The sequence below is a fragment of the Schistosoma haematobium genome, chromosome 1, assembly GCF_000699445.3.
Source record: "Schistosoma haematobium chromosome 1, whole genome shotgun sequence".
Lineage (NCBI taxonomy): Eukaryota > Metazoa > Platyhelminthes > Trematoda > Strigeidida > Schistosomatidae > Schistosoma > Schistosoma haematobium.
Genome location: NC_067196.1, coordinates 20,517,660 through 20,535,934, shown reverse-complemented (window position 1 = coordinate 20,535,934; position 18,275 = coordinate 20,517,660). Strand labels below are relative to the sequence as shown.

The window sequence follows — 18,275 nt, the reverse complement described above, 5'->3', positions numbered from 1 at the left end:
TACGTGATATTAGCTTCTTAAGTCACTGATACTTGGATTCAGCCGTATCAGTAGGTTCATTCTACCTGGTTGGAGTCCCCGCAGTAATCGTAACCAACTATTTGATACGATAGGTGGCATTATTCAGAATTAGTCGCAACAGTAGTGATGCATTCATTTTTATCTTCCCTTAGATCTTGAGTTTAAAAATTAAACTTTTTTTCCGTTCCACGAATCCATTGTCGAGTTATATTATATATACTTAATCTTTCCTGCTTATACTGATACTGTTGGTACTTCGACTACTCTGAGATTTTTCCTAATGATTTCTTCCTCCGTTCTGAAATGGTATGACAACTTGAACCGAGGCGTATGTGTGCCAGGTTCTATGTTACGAATGAATGACTAATAAAGATAAGTCGAAAACTAGTAAAATCCCAAATGGTGTCTGCTTCTATGACGTCTGAAACTATGGAGTTTTGACTAGCTAATCATCTCATTAACTGACTATATTTTTACTTTACCTCTGAGTACTGACATCGAGAAATAACTTACAACGTTCATGCTCGTGAAATGACTTATATAATACACCTGCAAACTATCAAAACTGTTGTTTCAAGATGTTGATTGCTGACCTTCACTATCTCTAAACACATTTTCGAATCTCAATATAAATATTTGGAAGACTATAGCTGCTTTTTTTTTTGCATTTGACTTGTCTTTGTTACATCTACTTTTGAACAAAACGTTATATCTTAATATATTGATCGTATTTAGCATATTAATCCAACATATTTCGGTTAAAATTGAGATTTTATAATTTTTGTTACACTGAATTTTAACCATTTCCACTCTGTCATACGTATTTAATCGATTAAATTTCTATCACGAGCTGATTTATGTGTGTAAACCACTGAATTATTGCTTGGTAGTCTAAAAGTCTAACTCTTACTCTAAAACTCGAAGGTCATAGGTTCGATGCCCAGAAGAGTTGTGAATATGCGCTGCTAAAGAGTTCCCTACGAAACAAGTATATAATGCTTACTGATTTTTAATGATTGTCTAACTTAGTTCGATCGATAATCTCAATATAGTCTTACAGTTTGCATAAACCTCACATTTTGATAAATTAACATAGTTAAGACTATCCTATTTGTAGGAAACTATATTAGCCTCTTTATTAATGCTTTTTTTGAATACAACATAAATGTTTAAAAATATTATATTGGGTAATAACACTATTACGCAATATGGAAGATAGGAGTACTGAACAGTGAATAAAATAGACAAATTAGTAAGTGAATTAATGAATGAACGTAGTAGAGAAAGTGAATCAATTCATTCTCTTTTAACTTTAATATTATGTGAAACTAATTTTGAGTAAAATTTTATTTTATGCCCAGAAAAATGAATAATAACCAATTGATATTGTACTATCAGATAAATATAAATAATCATTGAAAGGAAAGAATTTAATAATAACAAATCAATTCATGTTTTTCATATTTCAACTAAAATAATTTCGCACAAGATGGTGGTTGGAGGTAGTCAACAGGAAATCCTGGACCTAGGTTTCGTGCTACTTGACACTCGTCAGCAAGGTGTACCTGTAATCTTGAGGGAACTGATGCTCCCTGACGGATTCGATCTCATGTCGAATCACCTAGACTGGTGTCCACATCGACAGGATTCGATCTGCACTAAGAAGGACCTGACGTACATGACATTGATCACCATCCAGTGATCAGTCAATTGTAAATAATTTCGCACAATATACTCTCTACGGATTTTCGAACTGCTAACCTTTGTTCCTTTCTCTCTCTTAGTTTTACCGTTTAGATTTTCTCTTCATAAAAACTCCATGAATATTATAATTGTACTAATCCTTGTAATTAGTTTTTTTCTTCTCTCTTATTGATTAGTTTATTATTTGTTTTCAGCTACTCAGAATCGTTCATCAGTTATCAGGAAATAATGAAATTACTTGTAGAAATATATTACTTTTCCTACTTTTGATTGTATGTGTGTGTTTGGTACACAATAATTTTTTTAGTTTTCTTGCTTTCCTACTTCGTTAATACCTTAATTCACCTTCTACAACTATATATCCAATTATGTGGAAAGATTTAACTTAATATTATCAATTAATAAAAATAACTTGTCATTATCTACTTGGTAAATGATTAAGTAGAGTTTTAAAAAAGAAAACTTACTGGAAAGAAAAATATTCTTATCAGAATAGGTGAATAAATCGAAATGTGACACTTCGTGTGTACACATTTTCGATCCCTGTTTTGCCTTCATTATAGAAAAGTAACGAATTGATACTTATGATTGAACTCATGCGTTCGTGTAGTTTGATAACTCTTTATTGAAGTTTTCAGTGTTATCATTATCTGTTTGTGAAGTTAATCTCATCGATAATCTTGATGTGATATAGTGATGAGGAGTTTTAGTTCATAAAATATTAGTGGTGGCTTTTTTAATAAATTATTACCATTAAATAGTTTACTATTATTTATTTATTTATCGAATATATAGTTAGTATGATAAAAATTTAATAACGTTGTCCATAAAGTTCGTCATCTTTACTTTTTACATTGGGGATCATACTGACTTTTATGAGAAGGCTGGACTCCATCCCAAATCATAAAGTTGTTTTCTTAGCAAAGGACCATCCCCAAGCCCTTGACCTAAAGGTCTGATTCACAAGGCAATGAAGCAGCGTTACGCGTTACAATCCCTGTGAGTCCGATGATGAAAGTAGGTTCGGATACCATTCATTTTCTTAGTCCTGTGAGCTATGTGCTCTACTTGGTTGGTATTAAGGTTATCTAAATTCACGAGGTAGGGCTTTAGAATTCAACAATAAGCTCAGAACCTCTTCTTTTGTGCTCTAACTTTTAACTAAGCATCTTCACCACGTAAAGCTAGTCTGTAAAAGTTCCCTGAAAAATGCAGTGAATACATAGTTGTAAAAGAACTGGAAGAACTTGTTAAAATCCTTATACTGCTACTGGTTACATCTGCAGACAGTTATTCATTTACTACTTTCTGTATAACGTAATCGAGACTGATATTACTCGACGCAAAGAAAAAAGGTAAAACTGTAGATGAAGGTTTTATTATGCATGAACCACAAATCCACAACTGATCGTAACGACAGTGAAAATTACAATGAGAAATAAGTTATTTTAAATATCCAGCCAATAGATTAGTTTGTGTACTTCGAAATGGGAGTGGTTGGCACTTATTAGTTAATAATTTAATATTTGTGTATAATTTAAAATATCAACAAGTACTTCAATTGAAAAATCTAACTAAACGCTGGTTTATCCATATTTGCTTTAATCTAGAAAATATTTCAAAAGTGGGAGAGAAATTTTCCCACCTGAGGCCAAGGTCACATAATTTACATGTCGAAATAGTTGGGTTCTTTTTTTTCTACATTAGCAATCTATGTTCTACTGCTATGACATAAAATGTTATGTGGTATGTCATCGCTGTATATATATATATATTTCTAACCATCGAAACCGTAACTATAGTGCTTTAAATCGCCAGTTCGAATATTCAAACAATTTAGATGATTGAATTAATGTAAAAGCAAATTTACCACTAACTTAATAGCCTCTAGATTTACTGATACGAAGAAAACTATTGGACTTCATAACAAAGCATCGACAGTAGAGAAGAAAACTTTATTTATGCATATGGAATTTAAAGGAGACACGGCTACTGAAATCCTAAATAAACGGATTTCGAAATCATTGAATAAAACATTCTACGCAACTAAGCTCCGAATCGTTTTCGATTTCGATTTTTTTTAAGCCATCCAAGTATCCCATTTTAAATAGAATAAATTTGTCTGTTGTTGTTATATTACAATTAGATGAAACCTCAAGTTTTTGATTTTTTTCTAATTAATTTATGTTCATTACAATGAAGTAATTAGTTTACATGCTTAATTAAACTTTCTATTTGATAATAGACTTAATGGATAAAAAGAAGACACAATTCTAAGTTGAATTTCCAGATTGAGTTGTACTGATTAAATTTTAAAATATTTTATTCAACTTTAAACCTCTTGTCTCCAAATTACAGTGCTCTCTCAGTTTGATTCATTCACTATCATTCTTATTTGTCAATAGTTACCACTATCGAAAAGTTACTGTAATAAACAACTAACTATGTATTTCTTTATACAATAGATTTCGCTAAATTACCAGGAAATTGTAAAAGTTGTATCCATAATTAAATGGTTTGTTTAATTGCAAGATATTTTGGTCGTCTACTGCTATCACATGGACATATACTTCGTCCTTGTTTATGACCCCATAATAGTGGTCAGTTAGATCCTAGTAATTGGTTCAATAATACATTACCCGAAGTTTTGTAGGGAGGCTGTAATCTATAAAATCAGGTGCGTTGAAAATGAGGACGTCATGTATGGTTAGGATTAAAATATAGTCTCCTAGTTTCGTGAAATGGTTAAAACTTGAAAACGCAAATCTTTTACTGAATGATACAAGGTGCACCACCTGAAAATAATAGTCCCACGTTTAATCCTGTGTAGGGTTGTGTTATTGAAAATCCCCTGGTTATCAAGAATTTTCCGGAGTATTTCAGTATGAGATTGAAGCCGTGTTTTGTTTGAATTTTGTCTTTATATCACATTCAGTGTTTGTGATTTTTTCCAAAAATAATATCAAGTTTCAACACCTACTTTTAATCGTCACGCAACTTATCAAGTTTGTAAAATAATATAATCTACCTCGGTTTAAAAATTTCTCATATATGCAAGTAACTGTCTTAATCATTCGTCATGGTAATTCATTCAGCATTCTGATAGTTCCCTTTTTTAATTGTCATATCACCTTCCTATTGGATCTCTTGGTATCTGGAGCTCCGGCAAACTTTCATTTCATTGTCGTATTGTAACCATCATATCGCCTATTCCCTGTAGAATTGTATGCCTAAGAATAATTGTGCATGCCATTGTCATCACTACCTGGACAATGATTTCATAGTCTTCAATTTAGGAAATTCTGCCTCATAACCTAGTTTTAGTTATTTTTGTGTTCATCGAAATCATGAATCCATGAACTAGTGTATAACAGTTAATTTTCAACCATCTAATTCATATTCTATTCCCGAATATGATTAACTCACGTACTAGCATTAAGTACCACAAAACAGATGTAGACCATTCTGTGTCAAGTCGAATGTTTGAACCCAAATTTTAAACAATATACGTTGTTTACCTGAAATATACCTCTTTTATCTTCATATTTTCTATTATTATTGATATTTTCATCATTTATACCGTTACTATTATTTTCTTTATAGGGTCAAGTAGCTGTGTTTCAAAGTCATCAATTTGTCAAAATGAGTTGATTTCTTCACAAACAAATATAAACCAATCATCAAATGCTTTTACACAGGCAGATCAATCACAGTCATCTTATTGTGACAGGCTATCAGATTCAAGCTCTGTGACACCTATTTCAAATTCCACATCATCCACTCCATGTTCAATTTCGAAAGGGAGCTTATTGCTTCGGTCCCCTCTTACTCTCCCATTAGATAAATCAATCCCATCAGTACATGCAAACACACAACAACAGAATTTGATGATAGATACATCTGCTGTTGTTGAGTTAGACAAACGATTGTCTAGTGTTACACATGATAAACCTCGATCTGGTCAGAATGTTACATTCAATATACTTAATCCAGATAATGTCACTTGTTATTCTTTACCGAATCGGCATCATTTACCTAATCTATGTATGACCACTGATACTCCCTCAGATGAAAACAGACAAAACGTTAATATTATTGAAACTGATCCTAGTATTAAGTATTGTAATTATGGTAAAAAGTCATATGATTATTTTGCTACAGACAGTGTTCTTTTAGTACGATCGTCTAGACGACGTAGAATTAGACCTGATTTACAAGTGTTACCATCAATGAATACTGATTTAAAAAATACCGATCCTTCCTCTCCTGATTTCACTTTAGCTACTGCTCATCCGTCTACTTCTAAATCGAATCCATCAGATTGTTTGAGGCCTGAAAATGACTCCTCACTATCGTCGATTTCTTCATCTACAGCTACTGCGTCTACTGCAACAGTTGGTGTATCACAAATAATGTCTAAGAGTGGTATACCAATGGATTATTATTACTCATCAGGCTATCAATCACACTCGAGACAGTCAAGTCTTGAATCACAACCTGTTGGTTCTAGTCCACCATTATTATCAGCGGAAGTATGCACACAGACTCAGTAATTGTTGATATTATGTAAGTATTACTTTTATGTTTATATGAATATTAGCTTGTATATTTGCTTGAAATACGTATAGACTGTCTTATTCGAATAGGGATTGATATGAAGCTGATTTAAATTTCTTTTTTTTGAGAGAAATATCTTAATTGAATAATTTCTGTGAGTTTTAAACTTATATTAATTTGATATGTTACATATTTAATGCTTGCTGTAAAGTAAGAAAAAAATACCTCGTTTTATTTAAATGGATTAGATCACACATGTGTTGTTTATTTGCTTTCTAAAAATATCCTCATCATTTTTCTGTGATTCATATATAATCTCGTTGAATCTTGCCATGTAAACGTCTTGTATATTAGTGGGTTATTTATAGGTGTTTTGTATCATTTTGAATTATCTATGAACATATGATTACGCTTGATGTTAAACTGTTTTTACGAATCAGTGGAAAACTGTATGTGGTAAAGCTGGTAGTGGTGATGATGGTTTGACGAATTCTACAGCAAACCTTGGATCTAGGTTTCTTTCTGCTTAAGACTCGTCAGAAATATGTACCTATAGTGTTTAGGGAATTGATGCCCATGGTGGGTTCGATCTTGTGTGACCCGGTTTCAGTGTCATCAACGTTATCAACGAGCTATTCGGACCGCGAATGATCTTCTTTAGGACTGTGGTATTTTTACAAATAGTTGGTCACTGAGTAATGAGGAATGCCATCTATTTAAAGTCCTTAATTATGATCGTGCTCTAGTGAAGACTAATATTTACTAATAAATCGTCTCTATAATCTAAAATACTGTATTTCTTCAGATATTTTGAAACTGAGAGTTAGTGATGAAGATGAGTAATGTATCTTGCTGAAGTTCCTGGTATGCTGTTATCGTAAGTCATCAACCAGTCGGCTACAACGTAAGACCAGGCACACATATGCATCGGTCCAAGTTGCCATACCTCATTGTCACAATAAGATGAACGCTAAATTCATAGAAGCAGTTACTTCAATGGTAGTAATATATAAAAGATATATTGTGTATGACGATATAGTACACAAAAAAAGAATTGGTTCGCAGGAAGAAAGGTATGAAGTAGTTTTAATCTCACAGTTTAAGGGAAGACAAATAGTGTATACACCTACGCCATTGTGATTGATTCTGATTCATATCACCCAGAGCCTCCAACGATTGGTTACGATGGTTGTGTGGACCCGAACCAAGTAGTCTGCATCTACCAACATTGCTCGTACCAGAAGTTAGTGACTTTATGAACCCATGCTACGTTTCAGTTTGACCGCCCCTAATTTTCTTCCACCAATCTCCAACACTAGTCAACATTAAGCGTCGTGGTAATTAGTGTTAAGGCATGCGTAACACGTGACCCAATCATCTCAGCCAATGAAGATTCACAACCACTGAGGCGCAAGCATACGCGTGCTCGTAATAGATCATGATCAGAGTGTAAACATGTATTCCACAACGAGTGGCAGTCTTCTAACTAGCCTCTCCAACGATGACTAATGGCAATATGGTCTACTTGAGTCCATCGTTGGTTTGGTGCAGGGGGTCACCATGTTAGACGATGTCTCTCCTTATGCTTAAAATTTGTGTTTGCTAAAAATAAACGATTGTCTGAGCACAATTGCAGCAGACGATCACCACATTATCTGTTTATTGTGCCGGAATACTAAAATACCCATCTAAATGCCTTTCTGTTTGATTTAAATTACCTATCTGGGGATTAAAGTCACCTGCCACGGTTACTATGTCTGAACGTTTAGCTTTCTAAAGAAGTTCAGATAGCTTTCTGTAAAAGTCATCTTTCACTTCATCTGAGCTGCAGTCGGTGGGAGCGTAGGCAGAAACGACAAAAAGGCAACGACGTGTGTCCTTATCCTTCCGAGTTCTTACGGAGCCGTTTAACCGAACAGCACATAAACGACTGTTAACGGGGATCCACTCTAACAGTGCTTGTTCCGCCCTCATGCTTAGTGCTATCCCTACTCCTGCCAGTCCACGAGAACTGGCCGTCGGGTCACCAGATACACGGAGGGTGTATCTCGTTGGCTCTCCGTGTTGCCAAGGTGAGGTCAAGTGAATGACCACACTGGGATCCTGTATGCGTCTTTCAGAGACACAGCATACATCAATGGTACGAGATTCTAGGGTTTTAGCCAAGGAAGTCTGCTGACCGATTTGACTTGGGGTGCGTACGTTGAAGGCTCCAATGTGTAGTTTGGAGCGAGGTTTCAGTAGACCTGGGACAGTGTTTTGAGCACTAGAACCGTTGGCTATGGTGACACTTGAGGGGGAAGCCGAAAAAGGAAGTTTAGAGGTGAAAGTCGATGTAGGAGGAGTAATAGGAATTGAAGACGGAGGTTGATTAGGAATACAGTGGTCTTGAATGCTGTTAGAGATATGAGGGCGGTTATCACTTCCTGGTTGCCCACACCGTGGAAGGGTTGCTCTGGAGGTGCCTGAAAGGGAAATTGGATTAGAAGTGGTCTTAGTGACCTGGGCGCGTGACCGCCGTGCCCAAGGGACAACTGCTTAAGGTCGGTCACACACGACGTTTTTATGGGTAATTTTTGTTTTAGCCCCGTACTTGTTGAGACCTTTCCTCCGGAGACATATCCGTGGGATAAGGCGAGGTGTGCATTTTTAGGGTCGACCTTTTCTAACCCCACCTGTCTTTGTGGGAAGGCGAGATCCCTGTTATGCTGGTTGTCTGAAGGAATCACTATACAAAGGCTGTGATATAGATTCCTTTTATCTTTTAAATTTTTAAATGATAGATGTTGTAAATTAATATACCTAGTGTTCCTCTTACAAAACATGCATATATTTACTAAATCGATACAGCATTTTATGTAACTTATATTTATTTGTTAACAGACAAGAAAGACTGTTTTTCATTAATAATGGTACCAATCATTCATGACCGCCAATCGTGTTGCTTACAGCCTTAATTTGTATTGTAGACTAGTCTTTTTAATGTGTTCTTTCATATAATAATATGATTATTACTTTTTATAACACCCAGCTAATATCTCATTTGTTTTGACTATTCAACACAATATTATCATTAATTGACGACGATCAATGAATCGAAAATCGAGACATTTTTCACCAATTAACTTATTTGACATGCATTAAATAAATCAATCATTATTTGGTAAATTTATTGATCAGTTAATAATTCTTTTTGTAATTTAATATATCACAAGTAATTTAATCTCTTAACACAGAAACTTCTTTATTGCCCTGTTGTGCCTACGGAACAACATGTTGAATAGTTCAACTCTTGAATGCTGTAACAGATGAAACTACCAGGTTTTACCATACCGGGCTTCGTCCTCTTTTAGATTTATATTATGTACTGCTAACAAGGGGATTTTCTTTAAGCTCTTAACTTCATATGATTATTTTAGGAAAATTGTCATCACTACAAAATACTTATTTCAAGGCTGAAAAGTGCAGCACAAAATTCATCCTGAGTAGATTTTTTACAGTTCATTAATGATAAATATTTGATCAATATCTTAGGGAATATTTTTTCTTAAGAACAATTGTTCGAATTTAAATTAGTCATTTGTTAGTGCTTTTAGTCCTTCGAATCAGTCTCTATCGGGTTATAGAATATCGTAGATATATTAGAACCTAAGATAGTTTTAAATTCGAGTAATTACACAAACCAAAGGTTCACATGAATTCAAATCCTGTGTCAGGCGTATGAAACTCTAAAATATTTTAAATTTAAATTCTGTCATCCATTATTTAATAGTGAAATTAATTACACAATCATCAAGATTTATAGCGTCAGTTTATCTTGAGACATCAATTCAAGTGTGATTTCAAACACAATTTACAAAGAGTTTAATTTAAAGTGTCATATTCCGTTTAGTTAGCTTCCAATTCTTTCGTTTCTAGCTGTTATAACTCACTTCTAAATGATCTCACTAGTTATAGTTTATTTACGTGCTATTAACATTGATAAGATATAAACAAGGCATAGAAGTTTGATAGTTATATGATTTTACTTCCACTTACCAATTTAATGTTCACTTTGCTTATTTTGGCTTTGTCGACCAGAAGAACCAATAACCCTAATACAAAATGTACTCATTAAAATTCAGTGGTCAAACTTGTAGTTACAGAGTTATCGGTCACAATGAATTAATTAAGTTGTAAATACTTTACAAAACTGAAAATAATCTGTAGGTAGAAAACTCATCCGATAAATTATTCAACATATTTCAATCAGGAGTTTCACTTCAGTTTGTCAACTTAAATTTTCCAAATACGTTTTATAGATTAGTAGAAAGATGTCAGATTTTAGCTTATTAATGCTTAAGATGGGTTAAAAAGGATAACCATTTATAACACAAGAATGTGTATATATACAACGTATTCCATAAGAACGGTTTATTGATCAATTTAATCCTAATTTTATATTTTAAGGCTTTTTACTACAAATGTTACTACTTTTCTTGATTGATTTGTATACATTTGTGTAAGTTTACTTTGTTTTATCGTGTTTAATAATTGATAGATTTATGACCTCTTATCGGATTTGACCTTGATGTTTTTTCTTTGAATTTTTCTTGCAAAAAGTCCTGTTGATATATATATATATATATATATATATATATATATATATATATATATACTTCAATTTTTCTCTTTCAAAGTTTCAAGTATGAAAAATTCCTTATATGACATTTCGTTTGAATGAAAAAAATGGCCATGGTCATATTATTATCGTGTTGTAAAACCCAAAAGTACTTTAGGTATAGTAACTTTCTACAGTCAAGCAATGATTAGATAGAAATAAGTTTAAAAAATCGATATATTTAACAGGGATTCACTAACATGTTTTTCATATGACATTCACAGTTTACCGTTTCGCACTAGAGTTTCGTGATATATCCTGCGACAGGTGATTAATGAACTCTGTTTTCTTAGTGTTATCAGGTGTTTTTGTTTAGTTAGCTTTAGTTCACTTAAATATTTTATCCACAACTTTATGTTAGTCTGGAAATGAACGTTTTGAAGTTCGAAAATGAAGCTAAAAGTTTTTCATATAGCAAAGTACTTGTAGAGCTCCACAGTATATCTTGATTCTCTAAATAATCGATTTGCAGAAGAAAATTCATGTCTGTTCTCACATACGGAGAAATATAAAGGCATTGATTATCTCCCGTTGTAGATTGTTGATCTTGGTTGTACACATCTGTGGACCGATTGAATCAAGATCGTTTTTTTTTGTTTTCAGTCATTTCTATATATATATATATATTTGTTGATTATTTTTTACCTAAGGTCTAAGTAATCTGGGAAGTTATTTAATCACAACAGTCCTTTCAAATTCATTTCTTAATCATATTAGATCTTACAACAGCTGTTGCATTAATTTTCAAGGTAACGGTTAATCAAATATTATCTAAGTAGCAATATAATTTCAAACAAATACAAACATGAGTAATATTTAAGTCTGCACAAGCATATCCTATTTCAACTTATCAGTTACATTGTAGATAGCATTTAATACTACTCTGTTTCATGAGATTGTTATGTAATGCCTCATTTTTAGTGAATGACAATTCACCTATCAATTCTAGAAACTAATAACTATCTCCTATGCCACAAGTGCGTGTTATTTCCTCTTCGGTAATTTTTTTCTGTTTTAAATTAGCAGTATGTTTGTAAATATTCATGAACTACATTCATTTGGAATTGATATATGACTAGTCTCATTTTTATTATTATTCAACTCGATTTTTCACTGTAACCTATTATTAGAATGTAATTACAACACTTCTTATTAATCGTTGTTTTTATCAAGGTACTTACCCTTATGAATTTATTGATGCTTTTGTAGAATCAGTACTATGTTGTTTTACTTGTGGCTTCTTAGTTGAGATAATTGACTGTCACATATTGATTTAAGAATTTAAGTCGATTATAATCAAATCAATGTAACTATACATGATGTCTAGATCTAATCATAATCAAATAAATGGCCTTTGTGTGCGAGATTAAGAAAAAATGAGTGAAAATTACGTTTGTAAATATAGAAAGCCCAAAACGCCTAAGATTGGTATGTAAAACATTTGGGGAGGAGGGCTATCACAATGTGAAAATAACAGTAAAGCACGACAGAATCTTATCTCTTATTATGCAAACTGTAAATCAATGACTAATTGTGGTGAAATTGATTGCACACTCTTAATGACTTTAGACATACTATGGATTTATTTCGTCATTTTTTCTGTCCTGAGTATAGCTATTTGTGAGTTCCGCGATGACTACTCCTACCTTTCAGGCAGCTATCTTAATGTCTTGACTGGTGGCCTGGTATGCAAACGCTTATTGGCTGCACATAACAAACTTTCGATGGTCTAATGCGTAGGGGAATATTCAGTAAAACCTGTAATACTCTCTATCTTTCACTGATTCAGAAATTTCTATGATTAAATGGACAAATGATCAAACCCCAAGGTATCATAATTAATAAAATACAATTTGTGCCAAGAATGTGGCATTTGTTGTACATAACTGAACCAGAGCTTATAATTAATTTACAATTTGAGAACAGAAAATGATGTAACAATAGTTAGTTAGTCAGTTAAGAGCTTGTATTTAGGAAAATATCGAGATCATTTGAGTTAAGTTTTAATAATTACACATTAAATACTAAGCATACTTACAACCCTCACACACATCAGAACAATAGTCCTCACAGTTTGTCACCCATTGTTTGTCTTGGGACAAGATTAATAATTCACTGAACAATAAGAGAGCAGGTGACGTAGTAATGTTAAAATAGATTATTTTTAAATAATGACTTACTATTATCTCCAAACAGCATCTCACTAAGTTTTTAGGAAGTGTGTAAAAAGTACTTTTTAGACAATGAGTTTTTCATGTAACTATCTACTTCTATAAAAATGATTCAAAAAATACCTATTCAGCTTCAAAAAAATAAATATCTCTAGCCATATTCCTACAACAATCAGGTTGAAAAGGGAATAGTTAACTTTTGGAATTAAAATAAAGCAGAACGAACACGGGTGCAGAGTAATATGAATTCATTGTATTTAGTGGTTTCTCACCAGCTGCTTACAACCAAATATGAATTAAAATTTTAAATTGAGGTAAGATACAGTGTAGAACAATTGACATATGTGAATGTAAAGAATTGGAATGACAAAGGTTATCGATAATAACTATAATATATGTGTGCAAGAACAAGTTAGAGGTTATTTGGTGTTAGAATCAAGAAAACATTAGGGATGGGTGACGTAATAACTGAGTGAAGTTCCGAGACAGATAAGGTAAATTATGTGATAATTTTAGAGGTAATGAAGGATTTACATAAGATTCATGGAATTAAAAAAAATCTTGTAAGATGGGTTACGTAATAATTGAACAGAGAATAGAGTGAGTGGAAATGTATGAGTGAAGATGTGGTTTAAATGTACATAAAATAAGAATTTGGTAATGGAAGAGAAATATAATAAACTAAACATTAACAAAATAAAACTAATGACCAAAAAATTGGATTACCCAGGTAGTAATAGGTTTATTACTGTCTATTTTTGAATACATAGGTCAGGTTTGAGTATTTTTATCACAATCACTTCAGCAAACCGAAGAGAAGCAGTATTTCTCCGTCTGCTAATAATTTTGAAAGCTTGAAGGATGTCAATCGTATGTTCGGTGTTAAGTAAATACCGAGCTATTGTACTGTTAGTAGCCATTGTCCCTCGTAGTCTCAATTTCCTTGGAAAATGCTCGGAAATGCGAACATGTACTCTTCTCTCGGTTCTTCCAATGTATGTGCTTTGGTACGTACATGTAAACTGATAAATCCTCCTGAGAAAAGAGGACCTGTCAGTTTTAGTTTAGTTGAGCGAGCAGTTCATTTCTCATAGCGTCATCAGTTGTGCTGCTGGGTAGGTCACCTTCATCCCGGAATTTATCCTGTGATTAACTATTCCAGTGATTCATCTCCTTTAACCCGAGGGTTGGTTTCAGCATATTTCTGGATGAACTTCGCCGGATATGTATTTTCACGTAGGCGATTTGTAGTAGGAGCAAATTGGTACACAGAAACAGGAGCTCTTTGAATTCATGATCGCGCAAGCAAAATTTTGTGTAAAGTCGAATACAAGAACGTGTATTTACGTCACTGGGCTTCACTGTATTAATCACTCTGATAGTTGTTAAATTTATACTCGGATCATTTTCTCACCTAACTTATGTTCAATCTTGAGTATGCGTTAATTCATTATTTCGACTCTATAGTCTAGTTCTTACTACGTTAAGATCACAATTTTTAGTTAGAAAAATTTAATGACTGATTATAATTCAAACCTGACAATAGTTTCTTTAGGCTTTCGTAGCAATAAAATACTGACAAAATATCAATAACCGTCTGAAGGATTATGATTTAAACATTTGTTATTTGTTAACTAGGATTTCTATTACACTCAAAGTAGGTTCAAAACAGTTTCCTATATTTCTGTCTGTTACAGTCAGTATATATATAATTGTACCGCATTGTATACAATATTTGTACTTTATATCAGCACGGATTTAAAAAGCTATTAATAACTGTTTTTTGATTATTCTTTTCGATGAGCTTCTTAATAGTTTGCATTATGAATCATTTTTCAATATGTTCTTAATCATATTAACTTGGTAACTTTGCAGTTCAGTTCAATTATATAAATCATTGTATGATAATACAAAGATTATTTCTTGATATCAAAACTCTCTCTTTTTACTTTCATTTGTTTCATTAAACAATTGATTGTCTTTCACTGTATTGTTTAGTTATTTTGAAGTACCTGTGAGAAATGTTTGTTCTGTTACTGAGGTTTGGTGTTTCTCTTTACAACTACATCTATTCCACTATTGTGTTTTCCATCGGTTCAAATTTGAATTCAATAATCATACTGAAGTGAACGAGAACACAAGTGAGGGTCAACTGAATGTATTTCAATACAACATAACAGAATATCTTGGTAAAATTCATACAGTAAATACTTCATTTGCAAAATATCTATCAGTTGTCTCAGACATTGTTATTCCTTCGTCTCCATACCAATCATTCTATTTTCATTCTCTCATTTTCTATTTTCTCAACCTTCTGCCGCCAGGCATCCCAATTTCAATTAGTGACACATACTACTTATATCTGTCGACAGTAGCAGACGCCACAATAATAATAATAATAATAATAATAATAATAATAATAATAATAATAATAATAATAATAATACAGTGTTTACTCTTTTTGTCAGCCACCTTTATTCTACAATACGTTCTTTTCTTTACAATGTGAATTATTTTGCCTCGTTTCTATGTCTTTTTTGGAAAGATGGTCAATAATGCTTCTTACCAAAACCAATGTCATTTTTTATGTGAATAACGAAAAAGCAAACAGAAATATGAAGAAACTTTGTTATATATCGATGATTATCATTATGCACTGAGCTTATAATTTATAAGAAAGTAGTGTATGAACTTTTTTAACTAAACCCTTCCTTATCACATTATTCAATAGGTTTTACTCAAATTAAGAATATAATTACTTGTGAAATGGCTTTAAAATTGAATAAAACCTACATTATCAGTTTAGGAGTTGTGGAGATTGCTAAGTTTTTTTTATTGGGATCATGAGCCGATTGATGTTAGACCACCATTGAAAACCTGGAAGCAGTGGATGGCCCTTTCGTCCTATTGTGGGACTCCTCAGCAGTGCGCGTCCACGATCCCGTTCGCAGGATTCGAATCCAGGGCCTTCAGTCTCGTGCGCGAACGCTTAACCTAAATTCTAGCATTTTTATAAATTAATGTTTCTGTCGGCTTCCATTAAATAAATAAATAGGTAGATATGTACATCAATGGTGCATGTAATGAATAACAAGTCACTACTGTATGTGATCGCATAGTCATATTCATTATTGTTCATGAATATAGAGCCTGACAAACAGATTTAATTTGATTTAATCAAACTCACATATAGTCCGAGTCACTTCAATCTGAATATTTTTTTTGAAATAACTGTTCAAGATCAAAGTGATTGACAAAAATAAATAAATGAACATAAATGATTTTTCAAGTTTGATTATTGAATCTTTTTGGTAAAGTAAATTTGACAAAAAATAGACAGTTTGGAAGTAAAATGGTTGATTGAACAATATCCATGTAGCTACTAATCTATATGTCATTATATTATAAGTGGTTTATAATTTTTTTTTCTTGTATGTCCTCTAAATTGTAGGTAATTCCGAAGATTTTTTCTCAAAGTGCCTAGACAACTGTAAGTGAACCTGTTTTTTTATACCAGTCTATTCTATTACTGGTTGTTCTTGAATAAAACAGTTTTGATATATGAATCAAGGGTTAACAGTATCATAGTTTGTTTTGTTTTTCTCTTCATCCCCACTTTTGTAACCTTTAGAATGTTTACACATATAAATTATTGCATGCGCTGAAACTCATACGAATTTCGTATTTTTTCTTCTGTAAAACAATGATCTGTGCCAAAATGTACAAAGAAAACATCCCACATCCTAAAAATGAGTTAATTTTTTAATGGGAAATTACATGTATCTGTTTTTTTTATTTAAAAGTAAAAGGAAGACAGAATCATTGAGTGGGCTTTGAATTCATCACTTCGACAGTAAAAAAATGATAATGAATATCGTTGTAGAAGCGTATCAACTTAATTCTGCCAATAATCGTTGTAAAACTTCTGAAGCTGTACCAAACACTGTCAGACACATACCATCAATCAACATGTTTACAGTGAACCTACAGTAAACTCTGATTTTAATTATATATACGTTTCTAGATATCGTACTTTTCAAAGTTTATCATAATCTTTATTATGTAGGTATCTGTTGTACTGTTTGACTCCGACATAAATCTCATAGACATAGAGAGTTAGCTTATCCAACTATGTAGACAAACGTTAGTAACATACGTTACTACTAAATTAGTTGCAATTTTTTAATTCGAATAATAATCCTTATCACAATAAATAAACTAAATAAAGAAAACCACAGCTTGCATTGACAAAAAATTACAACTAATCAGTTCTTTCACATTTATAATTATAAAGACTTAACTGTTCAATTATTTTAAGAGGTATGTTTGACAATACTAGGTTTTGGGCATTGGTGTAATGTATGTTTAAAGCAATTTTTGTTATGTGGATGGAGTTTTTTATCTACTCAGCATTCGTCAGCAATGTATTCCTACAATCTTGAAACAACTGGTGTTTCCTGACAGATTCAATTCTGTGTTATCCAGCCTCACTGTCTGAGACATCACTACTAAACTATTCGGACCGCGACTAACTTGCTGTAGGACTGACCTACTTACAAATAGTTGATCACCAAGTAGTGGCCGATGTTATATTTGTCTGTTCCATTAGCTTTGGTCGAATTCTACCGATCAAGTTTCAATATGGTCACTAGTCCAAATGATTGATCATCGCGCCGGGAAGCACTGGTTATTTCAAGATTACTAGTATACGTTGCTAAGGAGTACCAACTAGCACGAAACAGAATTCATGGTTTCTTGTAATCTGTCCCCAACCACCTAACATCTCAGCATATTGCAGGCAGTAACGAGTCACTTTGATTACTGAGTATATCGCAACTTTATCAATATCAAAAGTACTGCACAAATATGGCATTAGTCACTGTTCAGTGAGAAATCAATTTTACTGTTTTGATCAATGTTTAGACTTATATATAGCGTGGTATTTTGTATGTTTGAATGAACCTAGTGGTAAATGAACAGATTCATATCATTAAGGTATGTAAAAACAAACTATTATCACCTTTTTTGGCTATAGTAGAGAAATAGGGTATAGAAAACAACAAAGTTTGAAATTAACAATTTTATTTACACTTTTTTAGTGAATACATTCTTAAAAATGTTTCTTGTAACTATTAGTTTGTTCATCAGTTATTTCACTTTTT

At 32.6% G+C, this 18,275-nt stretch overlaps 1 protein-coding gene across 2 annotated transcripts in view; it reads left to right on the top strand.

Moving 5' to 3' along the window:
- Positions 1–18,275, top strand: part of MS3_00004627 (uncharacterized protein) — a 45,953-nt gene that overhangs the window by 19,637 nt on the left and 8,041 nt on the right. The window contains exons 5-6 of one of the 2 annotated variants that reach the window (XM_035734113.2): positions 5,329–6,291; positions 16,565–16,603. In XM_035734113.2, the coding sequence (XP_035589160.1) occupies positions 5,329–6,278 (950 nt within the window). In that variant the 3' untranslated portion in view covers positions 6,279–6,291; positions 16,565–16,603. Of the gene's footprint in view, positions 1–1,382; positions 2,417–5,328; positions 6,292–16,564; positions 16,604–18,275 lie in introns of those variants that run through there. The other variant, XM_051212565.1, reaches the window with a different exon arrangement.